Source organism: Phoenix dactylifera, chromosome 2 (genome assembly GCF_009389715.1).
Source record: "Phoenix dactylifera cultivar Barhee BC4 chromosome 2, palm_55x_up_171113_PBpolish2nd_filt_p, whole genome shotgun sequence".
In the NCBI taxonomy this organism is placed as follows: Eukaryota; Viridiplantae; Streptophyta; class Magnoliopsida; order Arecales; family Arecaceae; genus Phoenix; species Phoenix dactylifera.
The window spans coordinates 26697723-26716538 of NC_052393.1; the positions used below are offsets into that span (position 1 = coordinate 26697723).

At 38.7% G+C, this 18816-nt stretch overlaps 3 protein-coding genes across 8 annotated transcripts; 1 reads left to right on the forward strand and 2 right to left on the reverse strand.

Annotated features, from left to right (window-relative positions):
* Nucleotides 1-663: 663 nt before the first annotated feature.
* Nucleotides 664-6046, reverse strand: LOC103714515 (polyamine transporter PUT1-like). 2 transcript variants are annotated; one of them, XM_008801785.4, is made up of 2 exons: nucleotides 5714-6046; nucleotides 664-2494 (listed from the first exon to the last, which is right to left on the reverse strand). In XM_008801785.4, the coding sequence occupies exons 1-2, from the start codon at nucleotides 5882-5884 to the stop codon at nucleotides 1034-1036; spliced, it is 1632 nt and encodes a 543-aa protein (XP_008800007.2). In that variant the 5' UTR covers nucleotides 5885-6046; the 3' UTR covers nucleotides 664-1033. The 2 variants fall into 2 exon arrangements, with proteins under 2 accessions (XP_008800007.2, XP_026663243.2); XM_026807442.2 differs by lacking the exon at nucleotides 5714-6046 and adding an exon at nucleotides 3145-3247.
* Nucleotides 6047-7398: 1352 nt separating this feature from the next.
* LOC103714516 (60S ribosomal protein L13-1-like) lies at nucleotides 7399-12226 on the forward strand. The gene is made up of 5 exons (XM_008801786.4): nucleotides 7399-7541; nucleotides 10144-10262; nucleotides 10541-10674; nucleotides 11486-11644; nucleotides 11727-12226. Exons 2-5 carry the CDS (start codon nucleotides 10154-10156, stop codon nucleotides 11946-11948), a joined length of 624 nt encoding a protein of 207 aa, XP_008800008.1. The 5' UTR covers nucleotides 7399-7541; nucleotides 10144-10153; the 3' UTR covers nucleotides 11949-12226.
* Nucleotides 12227-13701: 1475 nt separating this feature from the next.
* LOC103714549 lies at nucleotides 13702-18686 on the reverse strand. Of its 5 annotated transcripts, none has more exons than XR_005510762.1 (5): nucleotides 17882-18686; nucleotides 16696-16751; nucleotides 16425-16617; nucleotides 14636-15083; nucleotides 13702-14551 (listed from the first exon to the last, which is right to left on the reverse strand). XR_005510762.1 is itself a non-coding variant. In XM_008801834.4 (4 exons), exons 1-4 carry the CDS (start codon nucleotides 18644-18646, stop codon nucleotides 14730-14732), a joined length of 1368 nt encoding a protein of 455 aa, XP_008800056.1. In that variant the 5' UTR covers nucleotides 18647-18686; the 3' UTR covers nucleotides 13702-14729. The 5 variants fall into 5 exon arrangements, 1 of the variants encoding a protein (XP_008800056.1); XR_005510761.1 differs by having other exon boundaries at nucleotides 14632-15083; XR_003387046.2 differs by having other exon boundaries at nucleotides 13702-14203; nucleotides 14301-15083.
* Nucleotides 18687-18816: the final 130 nt, after the last annotated feature.

The following is an 18816-nucleotide window of genomic DNA, read 5'->3' on the forward strand; positions in this document are numbered from 1 at the left end:
AACTACGAAACGGTTGCATGAGATTCGAAGATACTAATAATTCACAAAATGTTTCTCCATGTTACAGACTAATGCCTTACTCTCGTCGAAATACTAACCATGACATGATAACACACAACAATTGCAGCATTTTATACAGTCAGCAATCTCTGAATCCTGCTGATCTTGAGAAAGCTGAGTTGCAGCTAGATCAAAGATGTCAGAGATTTACTCACTGCTGCTACAGTGTTCTCAGAACTACTATATCAGAAATAGAGCAAAGATAGAATAAACATGGACACAAATCTATGCTTATATTGTTAGGTGAAGCTCACATTTTTTCATCAAAGCAATTGCTAGGCTGGCATTCACATTTGGCTGAGGCCACATGCTATAGTTTTGCAATACGACTGATATTGTAAATGAACAAAACTTGTCATCTCTCCGACATGAAAACATATAAGAATTTCATAATTTAACTTAGTAGTTAGCTTACCGACACTACCATAGTACCATGTGAAGGACGACATAAACATCTGCAGCAATCCACAGCTGGCCTGCATCTATATTACAATTACAAGCATGTTCAGGTCAAGTTCTCATTTCGCCATTATTCAAATCCACATTTGTCTATCAATTGGACTGTACAGGCTCCAAGCAGAAATGTATATGCCGAAGAGTTTGAAATAGACTACTATATCAGATTACGTAAATCGTGGTCACAACGATCATCACATGTCTCATGAATCCGAAAACCAATACTGAACTACATCAGACTATCATCATGCAATAAAAGATGAGACTTATCATAAAAACAGCTAGAAAACAAGGAGAGATCTTCGTCTCAGTCTCAACATGATGAAAATCCTATGATGCTTCCCTTAAACTACATGCATATAAACCAACAGTGACATGTGATTTGGTACTAGTATTGTATACAGAGATATCTAGTATTAAATAGTTTCAGCTCTGTAGAACACGAAGTGGTGTTCAAGCAGCATGCATCAAACTCCATGCACAAGGTGTGTCAATGCGCTCACCAAAGACAATTGAACTACTCTATCAGAGATTCAGCAGCATTCTCATTTCCAGGGGCTTCAAAATCAGGAAGGTCAGGGCTTATCGAGAACCTTAACCACTGCTTCTTCTCCACGTACCGCAGGCAAGGTTGCAAAACAAGTCCAATAATCACCGCTGCGAGGCTTACAAACATTACTTTGAGAGAGGAAAAAGCTAACACCACAAATATCAACAGAGTAGGAGGAATGATCATCAAGATGCAACCAATTGTCCCTAGAGGCACCTTATACGGTCGAGATGCCCTCGGATACTTTATTCTTAGCCTTATGAATGCCACAAACTCCAATAACATTCCAAAACAGTAAAGAAAATTTTCAGCAGCAACAATCTCCTGAAAGCTCAGCCAGGACAGCAGAAGGACACCGGAGGCAGAGAACACGATCCCAATGAGAGGAGTCCCATAACGGGACCTCTTGCTGAAAAACTCTGGGAGCATTCCCCGTTCTGCCATACCAAGAAGCTGATAAGAATCGCTGCTCATTTCAGCAACAAACATCCCTGCGTTGGACAATGCTGCCGCCCCCTGCACCCACCATGTCAACCAGACCCCGCCAAGAATCTTCGCAATATCAGAGAAATAGCCATCTGTCCATAACTCCCTATCAAGTGGAATAGCTCCTGTGCCCGCCAAGAGGGGATACAAGTACCCGACTACAACTAAAATCAATGCATAAAAGAGAGCCTTCGGTAATGTTTTTGATGGATTGTCGACCTCCCCTGCCAAAGTACTGATCGAATCCCAGTAGTTGAGATTCCAAAAGAGTGTATTCAAATACAAATTCCAATCAACATTGTGCAGATTAACCACTAGCCATCTCTTAGGCCTGAGTTTTGGAATAGCCATGAGCCCCATAATGATGAAAGGGAGGATCGAGAAGACCCCGAGAAAAACAGCAACCCATCCAACTATGGTCAAGCCCCTATAGTTCATGAAAGTTAGCAATGCTGTCAAGCCTAGCACTGCAGAAGCCCTTGGGATGCCACCCCCTAAAGCTGGGATTGTGGACTTCAGATAGTCTAAGAAAAGAACTGGATATAGAGCATTGTCTATTACACCACTGAGCCATTTCATCCAGCCTTGCTGGAAACCCCAGTATGGACCTAAAGCAGAAGAGACCCACACGACATAGCCTCCATTCTCTGGGAACATGGTGCCCATCTCGGCAGTGATCAGTGCTTCCGGGATGCTCCATATTAAGGGGAAAACCAGAAAACCAAGGATGGCTAGGAGGGGACCGGCAGCCTGAACACTGTCTTCTATGCCAAATGGACCACCAGAGACCTCATAGAAGATTAAGAATACAAGAGGTATGATTGAGACCTTCCCAATATTGCTCGCTCTTGCAGCTCCTTCGAGGAGGCCATGGTAATCCGGACCGCCATATTCGCCCATTGGAGCAGGAGATGCCTGAGAATTTAAAATGCTGATCCCTTTCTGCATGCAAAGAATTAAGTTCTTCAAATACTTGATATTTATTTAAAAAATCACACTTTTAATTAGATGTTTAATTGCTCAAATACTTGATATTTATTTAAAAGATCACACTTTTAAAAAAAAGTAGATGTTTAAAATGCTATTCTATCTGCATCAATCACTGACTATTAACAGTACCATAAGAAGGTACTGTTAATAAAAAAAAATAGATGTTTCTCTTTAAAAAATGAATCTTTTTTTGGTAGTTACAAAAACCTGATATCTACTACCATATATCTTAAATTCCAGGAGAATAACACAAGGCTAGCCCTCATAGCCTAAGGAGTGCCCAACTGCTCTGTAACATACTAATAGATCCTCACTGATGTAACCCCCTTTCCCTAGCTTCCGCAGTCTGCCCTCCTTTTCCATCAAAAAAAAAAAAGGGGGATCATGACATAAGGCTACACTCAAGCCCAAGCAGATAAAATGGCAACATAAACAGAACATTAAATATTGGCTCCCAAAAATATAGAGCATTAAAGAAAGGGAATTGAATGCCCACCTATTAAACTCTTTCCAATTCATTATACTATGGAGAGAAAAGGAAAAAAGAGAAAGAAAACCAAAGCAGAACCCCATAAAAAAGGTAACAAAAAATTTACACCGACCAATTATAAAAAAGAATCCTGAGTCTAGGCTTGCTTTCTCTAATAATAAAGCCCTCCACTGGCTACCTCACTGGAAGAACGGAGCCGAAGGCCAAAGACTCAGAGAGAATTAGGAACCCGCCGGTGGAAATGCAGCAAAGAAAATAATGCTTGATGCACCCATGGGTGCAATCTTAGGTCTCCTATCTTTGTACAGATACGAGTGCAAGAAAGAAGTGTGGGAGAATTTAGCTGACGACACGTTCAAAATAACTCCAAGTGCATAAGTTTCCACGTGTGAGAGAGGGAAGAGGGTGCAATGGATGACACAAGTTGCATGGATTAGGTTGCAACAAAAGCTTTATTCTAAGGAAACAGAAGGAAAAAAAGCACTTTAAACTGAACTCTACAATGTGACCGAACCTCGTATAAGCACAAAATCTTGGGTGAAGGGAAAGATTATCAAGAAACTTCACAGAAAGATTAAAATGGGAGCCAAGTTTTGAGGAAGTTTTCATGAGATATATCACCTTGACGACCCTTTCCAGCAACCCTTAATTTCCAGATTCCTCTCTACTCTAATGTCCATATACCATCACAGAGGGTATCCATACTCTCTTGCATTTCTCAGCTAAAAGTGGTGGTTAAAGTAGATATATAGAATATATTCCCTCAGAAGATAAGATAATGAACCCACTCGAGCCTCATGATTCATGAGGGAGAAAAGGAATATTCACATGTGACACATCACATGAAATTTAAGCCAACTTTGTGCATTAAATATATATACTTTACTGTTTATTCTTTTAATAAAGAAGAGGAGATATCAAGTTAATAATAAGGTATTGGGAAAAATGTATGGAAAAGATTCTCTAGATCCTCTTTTTAGTGACCTCCAAGCCAATGTACAAAACAAGAAAAGTGTCTATGATGCACAAAAAAGTATATGTGCAATTTTATGTAAAATAGATATCTATATAAAGAAAAGATAAAAATACAATTAATTATATGTCAAAAAAAGATAATATAAAACATAGCTAGGGATTAATTGTTACATGCACTCAGATCGAAGATTAGAAGGTAATTATCCACCAAAGAAGTTTCGAACCGAAAGTTAGTTTAAGACTCGTGGAACACCATCGGGACCTCGAATTGCCCTAGCTCAAATCCAAATGGATCAAGTGGAGCCCATTCGCAGGTGAGGAAGTTGTTTCTTATGTAATACAGAAGAAGAATGAAAGTGGGTGCAATAAAATAGATCGAAAAAGAAGGAAGAAAAAAAATTGTTGCTTGGTCCACCCATCAACACACAATATCTACAAATCTGCAATTCGCTCAGCAAGTAACTGCTCTCAAAGATTTAGGAGCTCAATCTTATGATCCATGTAAAGATATGGACAATCCTCCATGTGTCATCCATGCATATGTGTCATCTATGCAATGTTCAAGAGATATTTTACTACTACCAATAATTATAATGAGTGCAGCATAAATAGGTATAAACAAGGTCCCATATAGAAATGTATAATGTATTGGGACACTAATGGAGGTTTAGGCAAGATGTTATGATGTATTTGGACCCATATTGAAATGTACCAATTATAATGAATCCACTTAATCTATCCCCTAATAAAGCAACATTTAGGAAAGATTTTATTGATCTTAGAAAATTTGGGTGATGTATTTGGACATAAATAACATCACCCCATAATTATGATGAGTTTTTATTTCTTTACCAAAACATCTGTAGGTTTTAATTTCTTCTATTTATGAATCTAATTTCTTCTATTCGGTTTCTGCACTGACATCTGTAGGAAAGGCTTACATTTTCAAAGGTGGTTTTTCATCCAAATAACCTTAAAAGAACATTTTAATCAAAATATTTAACTACGGCAAATAAAATAGCTTCACATTTTAACAATTTTCAATGTTGTACATAAATAACTAAGCATCAAGTAGGATAATCTTTAAATTATATTTGATGATCTAGAAAGCATTAATATCTTCCCATTGCTGATGCACCTTATACATATGACAAACAATATGGATTATATAATGAAAAATAATAAAAATCTTAGTATTGATTCATTAAGGTGTTAACATGCAATACACATCCATCTTGCTCACAATCTATGATTCTATATCAAAATAATAGGTCCAAATGGAAGACACTAATTTTATATTTCTAAGAAGGAAAAGGGGTTTGCCCTCTAACTACAATTCAAACTTCCAGTATTCAAATTTCTAATATTCATCCATCCAATCACAAGTTTCCCTTTGGTTCATTATGGATTTGGGAGCTTATTTTATCTACGAATAAGCAGAGCTGCACTTCAACCTCAACTTGTTAAAAAAAGGAGAGATTTAGTTCTACAATTCCAGAATGTTCAAGCTTGCTATTTATGAGTTGATGTCTAAGCTCGGCTTGGAGTGAAACAGCACTGAATCACTGATTGAGACTTGGGAATAAGCTTGCTATTTGCACTCCTACTACTAAGAAATAAACCGAGAACAAACATTGAGCAAAAAGATGGGAAGATCATCCAATCCAAAAGCCATGGGAGTGGAAATAATAGATAAATGAGCTGACCTGCTCTGCCGCGCTCGAGCTCACCATGTCGCCGCCGGCCGATGCCGTCGGAGCGTCCACCACCGCGAGTTCCAAGGCGCCTGCCACCACTCTGCCATCGCGCTGCGATGGGCCTTGATCCGCCGTCGCCACGGACACGGCCCGATTTTGGGATAAATCGCGGCCGTTCATCCGGGACGGCGGCGTCACTCCCACTCCCAGATGCTCGGCGGCGGCCAATGACACGGAGACCGTATCGAAGAAATGAATGGATTCATTCAAGAAGCCGAGGCGGATGACGGAAGGAGGAATTCTGGTCGGTATTCTTCCAGTGGTCGTAAAGAACGACTTTGGTTAACATGCTCCGGTTTTAGTAACAGCCGCTTTCTCGTCGGCGTTTCCGGGTGGAACACGGAAAAAGATGATTACTGCCGTTTTTGAACAACAATGCCTGATATGGCATTGAAGTCTAGAAGGGGACCTTCACTTATTGGGTTCAGCCTATGGGCATTACTTCTCATAGGAGGAGGAAATTTTACCTTTTTAATGCGCGTGTATATATATATATATATATATATATATATATATATATATATATATATATATATATATATATGTGTGTGTGTGTGTGTGTGTGTATATATATTTGCTAAAATCATACCTGACGAATATGGATGCACCCAATAAAATTAAAAAATAAAATACTTCTGAGTGCCAGAAGCAACTCTCCATCTCCGGCTCATAGGATACTACTGAAGTGGCTCGCTACATAAGCAGTCATCCCGTTGGCAGCCCCATTAGCTTCACAGAGAACATGCTTAGCCTCGAAGGCCCTCCATCCCTCACCATTGTGTAAAACTTTGCCATTGCATCGTTTGATCTTTTCCTTTTTTTATTTTTTTTCTTTTTGTTGTTTTGGTTTGGTGTTGGGGGGAGGATTTAAAAAATAATAATTTGAAATACACCGTTCCTCTCGAGGGTTGAGGTAATTACACCCCAACTTCTATCTTTTTTTTCTTTTTTAAATAAGCTAATAGACCTTACTGATGTTACCGCTCTCTAACCTATTTGAATGATTGAATCTTAAATATTTTATATTCTTTAATTTTATTATTTTTATTATCTTTTAAACGAGCATGCTTCTTAAACTCTAAGATACTTGTATATAATTTATTAGATTTGGGCATTGAGATGGGCCATGCGGGCTTTTAGTCATAGATTCCAGTAGCCATGAATAACCATGTAACAAAATTAAGCTATCAAAGCTAGTAAATTATATATAAATATCTTAAGTTTTAATAAAAATATTTTTTTGTCTGAGTTTTAATTATGCACATAGCAAAAATTATGTAGTAAAATATATATTTCCAAAATGTTAGGCAAAAATCCGTAATTTACTCAAAAATTATGTAGTAAAATCTCTCTCTCTCTCTCTCTCTCACACACACACACACACACATTCTTGGAATGCATTCAGGATTTGAAATTCCTGATTTCTAGATTTTTTTTTTTTTTTTTTTAATATGCTTTCTCTATCTCCTCTTGTTTTTGGTAGTGTAGAAATTTTGAAAGAAAGATATAGAAAAAACAAGCACATCGTAATCAAGTACCAACCAAAGGCCACATGTTAAATATTCCAGATCCAAATAAACAACTCCGGACCGGACCGAGGCCATTCGTGGCCACGTTCGAGCCCGGCCCAATTAAATACCTTTCGGCCGCTTTAAAGCTAGGGTTTTGGATCATTTCATCTTTCCCTCCGGCGGCTCCCGAGATAAAGAAGGGGAAAAACCCTGATACGACTGGCCGACCGCGGCGGAGCTAGCGAGCGAGAGGGCGTCGATTTCCGGTGAGATCTCTCTCCCTTCGATTCGAAATATCCTCGTTCTCCTCCTGATCTCCAGGGTTTTTGGATTTTTTGTTTCGATCTTCTCGATCTCTAGGCTTTGGATTACGAATTCTGCAGCACAGAAATCGTTTGTTTTTGTCTCCTTAATGTTCTTGATTCCAAGAAAAAGATATCAATTCCAAGAATGAGAGTTTTGGGAAGATTTGGTTTGTTTATTACGGTAGAAACAAGACTGCATTTTGGTGTGCAGATATTGCGATAAGAATTCTCGGGTATTATTGTATGCTTTGTTATTGAATTCTATATACTGGAAGATGGATTGTTTTGGTTGTGGATGGAGTCATTGTTTTGGAAAGAGTAGATGACATCTGTTTGTTCTCGTTGAGATCCCAGTTTTGGGTTATGTTGTTTGATGTTTGGAACCTTTGTTCCAGAGATAGATTTGTGGCTTCAGGATGCTGCATCGAGAGTCTATTCGCTTAGTGTAGAAACTTGGCAGTCAGTATGACAGACATATTCTGTTTCAAAAAAACTGGTTAAATTCATGTTAAACCATCAGAGAGTACGCACATGGATGAAAGTTTTTATTGATCATTAGCAGTCTTTCTGGAAAAAAAAATGATTCTCTGGATTCTATTTTGTTTGTCATGACAAGCTCTGTATCAGTCTCTTTGTTTTGCTAGGGATGTCATGCGGATGTTTGGGTGGTCAATTTGGATAGTGCGTCCTCTAACCTTCGAAGACGTGGGATGGTCTTCATACATTAAAAAATTGATATCTTATTGTGATTCTAGCATATATTGATCAGAATAAGAATATATGATTAACTAGGCTATGTTATAAATTGAAATTGGATTTAGAAAGTTAGTTTTACTGATACCTTATATGTGAAGGTAGTCAATCCTGTAATGTAGATGTGCCGCCTGTAATGTAGATTTGCTACCACGCGAGGACCATTCTGTCAGAAACCTGAATACTTTGACTAATGATAGGCAAGCACTATTTGGGGAGAATAGTTATTACAAAAAAAATTAAAAAGAGGGAGAATAGTTATAGTGGTATGAAGTGTGAACCAATTCTTTGCCTGAATCATATAAAAGTTCAAAAATGATAATCCTGGTGTTTATTTATTGCTTGTTTCACTCTTACAACCTTCAACATATCTCTTACCATTGCTTTTGTCAAATGATATGTTTAGCTATCTAAGTTTATTGAGATGTTGTCTTTGATGCGTGAATGGAATCTCGTTTGCTTACATTGCTTTAGAGATTTGCAATTACCCTAATTCTTACGAGGAAGAGCTGAGGTCTCAACTTCTACATCCTTGTCTGTTAGTGCTTATAGTTTCTGGTTCTTATCATGTTGCAGAAATTTTGGAGGTCACTTAATCATGAAATATCCAAATATATAGAGCCGTGTTCTACTATTATTAGGCTGTGCATGTCATCATCATGTCACTGCACTGATTAGTTAATATTTTGTAAGCACATGCAAGCATTCATTCTGGTCCTTAATTCTTTGCCTTATGTGCTACAACTATAAACTTATGTTGTTTGATTATTCTTCTGTTTATATAGAAATATAAATTAACGTTCTACAAAATGCTTGTTAGGCTATGAGTGCTCTCGCTATAATTTTGAAACTAGGTACAATTATCATAGTTTGATGCTGTAATAGAGGGTAAGAGAATGTGGAATCATAAAGAATCAATATGCATTTTTTGCAAAACTGAGATTTGGGTAGACAATCCCTAGGTTTTAGTGTATAAAAGTGAAAAGCACATATCTAACTGAGGGCTTCTTTTTTTATGTACTTGAATGGTTTATTTACTCCCTTATTTAGATAAACTTACTATGTCTTTCTCCTTAATTAGTTCTTATGGAAGAAGCAATCAAAGTGTCTGGGACTTATAAATTAAGAATGCATTTATCAGTTCCCACTGCCCAATGAGGAACTAAGGATAAAATTTGATAATGAAAAGATCAACTTCATGAAAGACATGAAGTCAAGGTTTGCTGTCTCGGTACTAGATCTCATACTGGTGCCAAATTAGCACAGTGTTGGTACGGTACGGTACAAAAAAAATTTTGCATACTGAATGTCGGTACCGCATCCGTACTGGATACCGATAACGAATACTCTCCATACTGCCTGGTTCGGGCTGATACGGCATACCATAATGAAGTTATTTTTTTTAAAAAAAAATTGGCTCATGCTTGTTGTACTCGTTCATGCAACAAATAGTGTGATTTTATGTAAAGATGCATTTCCTTCTCGTTCATGAAATTGTTATTATGTTGTGATGAACCCGTATGATATCATATCATGTAAACGTATGATCCAGATAAGTTATCTCATATTTGGATCTTGCAATCAGTGGTTTTCATTTTTTATAATGATTTGTATATACATGGTGAACTGCACTTCGTGATGGTGGATGTTGTATGCTTGCACACATTTTCTCATGCCTAGGAATGTTGATGTACTCATTACATTTGGGTTTGAACCAAGCATGATATACAATGAGAAAATTCGCAAGATAAATATCCTTGTTGTTTGGTTAATCTTGTTAATATTGGTTGTCGTTAATGTTGTTATTTAGGTGAAGAATCATGGTTAAACACAACAATGTTGTGCCAAATGGGCACTTCAAGAAGCACTGGCAGAATTATGTGAAGACTTGGTTTAACCAACCAGCTCGCAAAACCAGAAGACGCATTGGTGGGCAACACTCTCTTTCTTGCTATCTTGTAAATATCTTGTAGTGTCCATTGAGCTAGGGTTGTGAGCCCCATGTGGCCCCCTCCCCTATCTCACTCACTCTCTCTCTCTCTCTCTCTTTCTCTGTGTGTGTGTGTGAGAGAGAGAGAGAGAGAGTTTGTGTGTATCTTTTATTGCTTGTGTGGATGTGATGAAGGCTGATTTATGTAAATTTTTCTGGGGTTCTCTTTGCCTATATACATTTCTTATATATTGTGCATTACATATTGTTATTGCAGCTAGACAGAAGAAGGCTGTGAAGATTTTCCCACGTCCCACTTCTGGACCCCTCCGCCCTGTTGTTCAATGTCAGACCCTCAAGTACAATATGAAACCTAGGGCAGGCAGGGGTTTTACCCTAGAGGAGCTTAAGGTACTTATCTAGTTTAGTCCATTTTGAGTATGTCCTTTAGTTCTTTGAAAATTCTTGAGATGGTAATTCATCAAGATAGTGCTGCAAAGAACACTTATCGTCCTGATTTTCTGCTATTGTAGTTGAGGGACTGGGGTGCTGCTTTGCAGTCATAAGGTTGCATTAGAATACAAACATTTCAATTGATATACTTTATGAAGTACAATTTTGACTTTTGACTCATAATGGCTTGTGGAATGGTGGAGGAGAAATGATTTAGGGAGCAAAATTAAGTCCTTTTCAAACAGAACCTCACCATTTCTTTTATCAAAGAATGCTGGAAAAGTATCCTATTCTTATATAAATTGAAGAAAGAATTTGTGACTAAACAATGAGTACAACCATTTTCCATTCTAAGAATCATTATGAGAATTTGGTTGAAAACCAAATTGTTTTAATCCTCGCTCAAATTTCTAGAAATCATATTTCATCTGTGAATAGGGGATACTTCAGTTTACTATCAAGGAGCTAGTTAACCATGACCAGAGGATTCCATCTTAAGAATACCTGATAAGTGCTTATCAAAAGTTCAGGATTAGTAGAGAAAAATGAATCCCTTTGCTTATGCCACTGGAGCTATTAAGCTGGTGATTTGATGATCATGAGTACTTCTTGTATTTATATTTGATAAATGATAAACTAGACTTCAGAAGTAGATGAATGGAAAAATATGGATCCTTACTGTATTAGCTCCACCTAACATATAGATTTATGCCTTTGGAAAATAAAACATTTTTTCTTCAACATTTTATAGATGAGTTGAACTGTGCAGGCAGCAGGCATTCCAAAAAAGTTTGCCCCTACCATTGGAATCGCAGTTGATCACCGCCGAAAGAACCGTTCCCTGGAGGGTCTCCAAGCAAATGTCCAAAGACTAAAAACATACAAGGCCAAATTAGTTATCTTCCCAAGACATGCACACAAGTATAAGGTAATCTTCAACTCTGAACGTAGCTCCATTTAGGCATTTGATGTTATCCACAAACTCATGCTGATGGTCTATTCTCTGTTAGGCTGGTGATTCTGCACCAGAGGAGCTTGCAACTGCAACCCAGGTCCAGGGGCCATACCTGCCCATTGTTTGTGAGAAGCCTTCTGTTGAGCTTGTAAAGGTCACAGACGAGATGAAATCATTCAGGGCCTATGCCAAGCTTCGTGTTGAGCGGATGAACCAACGCCAGGTGGGTGCCAGGATGAAGAAGGCTGCGGAGGCAGAGAAGGAAGAAAAGAAGTAACTTATACTTCAGTTTAGGTAATTTAATTTCTTTTTCTTCAATCTCATCATCATCAGGTCTGATTTTGAGTGCTTGCTTTTCCTATGGTCTTTACCGAAGAACTTGAAGAGGGTGTTAGATGTACTTGATTTGGAGTACTTTTGCTTTGATATTGTTTTGAACTTGACCGTGTGAGTGGTTTGTTACCATTGCTGAAGTTACAATCTGCATTCCAAGAATCTCTAATATCGCCATTGTGAAGGCGCAATGAAAACATTTCAATCATGCTTGTTTGCTCATAGATGCCTCCATATAGTGTTTTGGAAACCGGCTCTAGATTTGGTACCAGACCAGCCAGGTAGACCTATCCAAAACCTGCATTTGCTGAGAGCAAAGCTTGTGAAAGCTGTGATTATTGTTCTTGCGTGTTTTGATTGAATGGCTTGAAAATTGCTGAATCTGTTACCATGTGGAACAGCGAAAGGGTTTGAGCCTACCGCAGGAGTTGGATGATGATTGACCTTCAGGCTTGAGATTCTATAATGGTAAATAGTTGGAATTTTAAAACATGAGAATAACAGCAGGTGGAATCAAGATGGGTAATGCTTTGGTTGCTTGAATTATTTTGAGAAGACATTTGCTGCTGCTAGCTCAATCTCAAAAACTTTGAAATAATCTTTCACCCCAAATTTTCTTGTCCTTCTGCCTTTTTTTTGGATAGCTTGCCACTTTGTTAGGTGTCACATTGATAAATTAGTTGCGCATTGTAACTAAAAAAATGGTACTACTCGAGTGGTGGTTGCCGGTTGAAAGAAGATATTTTTGCGTGCCATTTTTTTATGTTCTATGCATTTATCAGCGAGTCAGTTGCTGCTACATCATGCAACAAGCCGAACTTGTGTCAGAATATTTGGTTTGATTTGCTTTTATATATACTTCTAAAGCACTACGACTTTTGAGTATGTCTTAACAACCGAGGCAATGAGAATGCTATTGAAATTTGTACACTGTTAGACTCGTTAAATGGCGCATGTCGTGCTTCTAGGTTAATTCTTTTGGTAATTGTGCTTCCAGGTTATTTGAAAGCAATAGTTTCTTTCTATAAGATCTGTTAGTAAACCTATTACAACCTGCACAGCAACTCCACATCCTATGCTTCGTCCACAACATCATCCGGTTCTAATCAACCCAACAAGCCTGCGACACATCTCTTGTGCTGTTCTGCTAACCATTAAGGATCTTATACCACCCAACGAAGGGGTTAAATTAACAAAAAAAATTATCTATTTTGAAGCCGTGACTGACTGCCGTTGCTCATCACCTGTTTCTATTGATTTTTTTTTTTTTGTTTCATAATTTTCTCACATGATGTTTTGAACGCATCAAGATACAGTCTTCTTTTTTCTGCCACTCATGCGGCCCTACCTACACCTAGCAGCATTTCTTTTGACATTATTATCTTTGGCACATCATCCAAAGCAGACTTTTGTTATCAATTTTCTCTAGGTTGTCATTTTGTACTCTGGATTTAATCATATGCTTTGCTGCGAAAGAATTTATATAATCTTGGGCCAAAATCAAATGACTGTCGTTCCAGATTTCTTTTTTGCTCTCTGCCTTGATTTATGCCACTCTTCTACAGATGGCTAAAGAATACCATTTTTTCAGGCTGCCTGCACACAAGCCCCGGGCACCTGCTGGGCTTGACCTGTGCGAAGCCGACTGGTATCCAACATGTTAAATGCACAGCTGAATTCACATAAGTAGTCATTCATCCAGTCCATAATATGGGTATCATAACAACATAAATAATCCCACTCCTCAAAATTACCAAATATCACATAAAGATCTTGAATATAAAGATCTGTATCACATATCAGCCAATTGATGTTACATTCAAGGGCTAATATTATCATGACGAATTTTCTCCAGAGTCCAGACTCTATTTTAGAGTACGAGATTTTGTGGTAAACCAGTGCTTTATGGATTTTTAGCAAAATGAAGGTTGAGAGCTGGTTCTTGTGCCCCATTTCTTGACCCAGTTTGTCACTGTTGGTGTTACTTCACATCATGCATCCCCTCACATCCTATGCCCCTTTAGATTTCCTCGGCATATTTCGCTGACTGGATGCCATGTTGTCGCACCTGCATTCCTTCATTCACCTCTTGAGACAGCGGCCACAAACTATATATAGCTCAGCAGTATGCCTCCACTTCATTGATTCTGATGCAAAGTTTGGATCGATGGATGGGCAAGACAGGAGCAGTGATAGAAGCTGCAAGAACAGGCATGCCTTACTGTGGAATGGCAAATGATTGGATATTGGATCATAAATTTTTGCAAGATGAAACAAAAGAGAACATTATAGTTACCCCACATGTCGGAAGGTCCAGGCAGCATATGGGAGACAACCTTCAATGCAGATCAGTACCAAAATAGAATTTGGTGGTGATTTCTAGAGGTGGGGGGTAACTTGCCTCCTAGCATAGGACATAAGCATGGAAATATATAGGCCGTAAAAACTTAAAAATGGCAAGGGCCATGTAGGCCCATCCAATACAACTGTCTGATGCCCTTCCCTTATTGTTCACCTTTTGTTTGGTTTATTCAGCAGTGTGTTTGCCTATCTCAAATGTTTCCAATAGTTAGGCATAAAGAGATGTAAAATTAGGAAAATATTAGCATACTACACAGGATGCTTACCTACATTTTTCTGTTAGCTCGAAGATGTGGTGTACTTCCAGGAGACTATATAAAGTAGAGCAAGTAGAACCACCAAGAAGATGGTAATGGTTGTGAAATCATTGGACAAAAGGGTATGGAGATACATAGCAATCCCTTACACGTGATGCAGTGTCCCTGGCCAAAATGCCCTCCAAATCACCCATGATTCGGGCCAACCAGATCTCCAGGTTCCTCTGGATCTCCTTAAAGTTCTTTCTAATTAAATCCAAAGATCTCCTTGTGCTCAACTTGGCCTGTGCTGTTAGTTCGTCTCCGAAGCAGCTCTTGGTTGTCTCAGTTTGCAGTGTGCTCAGCTTCTGCCTTATTTCTGTAGCCCGGTTTTGCAGGCGGAATGCCTCTAGCAAAAATTCAGTCTGTCTTTGTGTTCGGAACTCTGGGCTGAGGGTTGCATCACATGGATCACTAATTTGCTATATCAGGAGAGACAAAGCATTAGATTCATTTCTCCAGCACTATCTTTAACACAAAGCTAGGATAACATCCAAAACAATGATGTTGATCATGATTATGGCTAAACTGTCCGGAAAATGCATAGTTGACATGCAATAAAGGAATATATTAATATGGCAGTGCCGACATTAAATAAACTTCTGGAGCTTCCAGCAAATGATTATTACAGTCACTGCAAATAATTTTCATATTTCCGTGAGCTTTCTCGATGCATCTTCAGTAAATAAATTCGATTAGGTCACTATTTTGACCTTGATCCTAGGTCTTCAAAATAAATAATAAGAGATGGAATTTGGTGGAATGGTTTTCATTGATGATTCTCGATGCATGCCTAAATTGAAAATTAGGCATTTATGCTAAGCTGTTGAAGTTCCTTTTAAGTTTCTAACAGATCAAAACTAAAGGAAAAGAAAAAAAATTAATTGTATGTATTCTACTCATGCTTCTTCATACCTGTTGTTGTTTTACTTTTATTCTTAATAAGCAAGACTACGAGAATTTATAAATCTGACTGAAATAGTCTGGACAAAAATCAATGGTTATGGTTATGGCACCTTGCAAAATTCTTTATCATGTCCTTGCATTGCCTTATAACCTCCATTTTGGAAATACCTGCATGAGCTGAGTACAACTAGACCAAATATGCATTTTCACCCACCTTTTTTATTATTATAGAAGTGCTACGAAAAGATTTTACTAAGATTTCATCTAAGACAAGTACTGACAATAGATTTTTGAATTGATATTAAAGTATGCATATTTTTCATCCCTGTAGCATTTTGCTTTCTGATTTTGTTGGCCGCATTCACACAAGTTATCTGTGAGCCGCCGTTGTACCAAAAAAAAAAAAGGCATGCAAATTAGCACTTGAGACTCATAAAGCATAAAGTAAACTCTACTATTGCAAAAGCAACACCAATTTATATAAGAATCATAATACTCTAGCTTGTGTAGAATATTGTTGCATCATCAAATGTCAACTCAGCAAACGGACACAATTATCTTTGACTTTTATGTGGCTGTCTGTTATCCTTCAAATGAAATTAGTCTTTACAATATAGTTAAATGCCAGAGTACCATGATTTGCGAAAACAACACTGTGGCATGCTTGCTTTATCTTTATTATAATTAGAAAAGAAAAAAAATTGCTGCACCGATTGTTCAGCAACAGGAGACTGCCTAAGCATGAGGCAGTAACAAAACAATGTTTCACTATTAAAGCATTGGACATTTTAAAGGAGAAGTTCATAAAGCTACAGGAATAAGAAAACAGAACCTCAAACTCAGAGGATAGAAATTACCATTCTCCTGCATAAATCATCAATTTTACCAGCAAGAGATTGGCATCTCTTTGCCTGTTTCCTCATCAATGATGAGATCTTGGACAAATCTCCCTTCCCAACTTTCTCCAAATTGACTAATTCTTGCTCCAGTAATTTAAGCTTAGAGGAAACTCCTGCGGTTTCACCATCTACTTTCCAAGGGGACTCCCTCCTGAAAAACAGATTTTCAAATGTTCTAGTACACACTGAAATTGCTAATATTAGGATTGAATGAAGTTTGTTTATTTACCTTGGCACAAAAGGCTTCATGCCGTACACCGGTTCAAGGCAATCATGCTGCATTTCCTACAAACACAAAAGAATTGGGATAAAGAACTCATATTTCCAGCATTCTGAGGGAGATACGTAACATTCTAAAATTTGAAAGCATTTGAATAATAAGCAACACACTTGGCCGAGGAATCTACAAACTTTTGTGTTAGTTTAGGAAACAAAGCAGCAGTTTGCATGTGAAATGCCAAGCGGATGAAATAAATGTCCAACATTTGTTGTGGACTTCCTACCATTTGTGTAGCTCTTTTAACTTCAACTCCCTATAGTTCCTAAGTTTCCATCGAGATCATTATTCATGAGGTACATGTATGGCCTAGTTTGGCTTCATAGTATAATCCGGATAATTTCAATAGTTTGTGTATTAGAGAATCGTGAAAGGCACTAAGCTCTTCAATAATTGACAACTAAGTAGGCAGGACCATAAATGCTTGTCAACAGTTTAACATGCATCAGATCTAGCTGCTTGAAGCAGTGCATAGTTAAGTACAAACAATTGACCACCACAGGTACTGTCAAGAGGGTCTTAACATTTGCAAGTCTTCAAATAGAGAAACCACGTAACTTTGAAAACCAAGCAGCAATTGAACAAAGAATCTGACGAGAATTACGTCTATCTGGCTGCTGTAGACCTCTAGTTATCCAAAAAAGGCCTACCCCAAGATAAAAATTGAGCATAATGCAACAAATGCACGGTTAAAGAATCAAAATTCCATAGATATTAGGGGAATATAGTGAATTGATATTTTAAAAAAGAGAAATAATTGAACGAAAACGCCGCTTCTTGGTTTTATGCAGATAAAATATGTTTCACAATAAGGACAAATTTTTTAATCTAATTTTTGTCTTCCCCTACAACAACTAACATTTTCCTATTCACCAAAATAATACATAAGACAATCAAAAACAGTTGAGTACACAGTAAACTTGAAACTTTCACAGGACTTTCTGTAAAAGAAAAAAGCGACTTTTTTTTTGGGAAAATTAGTGGTATTAACTTGTAGCTACTCCCAGTCCTGTGCAGAGAAAAACAGAAAAATCTTAGCAAATCTAGCTTAAATAATTCAGCATATATAATAATGAGAACATATTATTAGTATTAATAATAGTAATAATGTGAACCAGATGAGGGATAGGCTCTTAACCTGCCATCCGGCCGATCTATCCGTCCACGGTTTGGAAGCCGCCATCGGCAAGAAATCCCTTCCAGAACCACTCTGGTTAGCATAGAGCGCCATCATCTCATCCAACTCCGCGTTCCTCTCCAAGTAACAACTCTCCGGCACCACCGGATCCAACCCTTCCTCCGAAACCCTAAGCTTCCCCCCCATCTCCGACAAGAACTCCTCATCCTCCTCCTCCCCCAAACCCAAACCCTTCGTCTCTTTGAAATCCCTTCCTCCTTCCGCCTTCCTCGCCATGAAATGGAGCATCTCGTCCCTCTCGCTCACCTCTTTCTGGAGCTTCTGGATGGAGGATCTGAGGTCGGCTTCGGTTTTCTCCAGGCCGGAGATTCGGGTCTTAAGGGCAGCGATTTCGTCGTCGGCAGCAGAGAGCTGGTGGAAGAGGCGGCGCTCCTCCTGGTGCCAGTCGTGGCGGTGGCCGGAGAAGATCTCAGCGACGCGGGCGTTGGCCTTGGCGTCCTCCCGGCGGCGGGAGCGGAGCTGGCGGAGCAGGTCCTCGGCCTGGAAGAGCTTGAGGGCGAGGATCCGGTTGCGGGACTGGAGAGAAGGAACGTAGGAGAGGGAGGCTTTAGGAAGAAAGCCTAAGAACACGGCGAAGCTGATGCCGAGATACGACGAGAGGAGACGAGATGTCGACGGAGAGGAAGCTGCGGCGGATTCGATGGCCGTCGCCGAAAACCGCCTCGGCGTTTCGTCCGACGCCGCTTCAGCCGCCGCCGCTGCCATTATGGTTAGAGTTCCCAAGCAGTGGAAGTGGGAAGGAATCCCCAACCCCACGTGCCGGGGGAAAGTTATAGACTTCCCCCGGATGAGGGAAATTACAACTATAGTCTTCTTAGGTGATGATAATTACTGACATTAATGAAGAGATCCGGAGATATATATTTTTTTTTTTT

What these genes read in the sequence shown, in the direction of transcription:
- LOC103714516 (XM_008801786.4), top strand. Translation starts at nt 10,154, where the DNA reads ATGGTTAAACACAACAATGTTGTGCCAAATGGGCACTTCAAGAAGCAC. An exon ending in TTACCCTAGAGGAGCTTAAG is followed by an intron (nt 10,675 to 11,485) that starts GTACTTATCTAG and finishes TGAACTGTGCAG; the next exon opens with GCAGCAGGCATTCCAAAAAA. An exon ending in GACATGCACACAAGTATAAG is followed by an intron (nt 11,645 to 11,726) that starts GTAATCTTCAAC and finishes ATTCTCTGTTAG; the next exon opens with GCTGGTGATTCTGCACCAGA.
- LOC103714549 (XM_008801834.4), bottom strand. Translation starts at nt 18,646, where the DNA reads ATGGCAGCGGCGGCGGCTGAAGCGGCGTCGGACGAAACGCCGAGGCGG. An exon ending in ATGAAGCCTTTTGTGCCAAG is followed by an intron (nt 16,618 to 16,695) that starts GTAAATAAACAA and finishes TCTGTTTTTCAG; the next exon opens with GAGGGAGTCCCCTTGGAAAG. An exon ending in ATGATTTATGCAGGAGAATG is followed by an intron (nt 15,084 to 16,424) that starts GTAATTTCTATC and finishes CTCCTGATATAG; the next exon opens with CAAATTAGTGATCCATGTGA.
- LOC103714515 (XM_008801785.4), bottom strand. Translation starts at nt 5,884, where the DNA reads ATGAACGGCCGCGATTTATCCCAAAATCGGGCCGTGTCCGTGGCGACG. An exon ending in GCTCGAGCGCGGCAGAGCAG is followed by an intron (nt 2,495 to 5,713) that starts GTCAGCTCATTT and finishes CTTTGCATGCAG; the next exon opens with AAAGGGATCAGCATTTTAAA.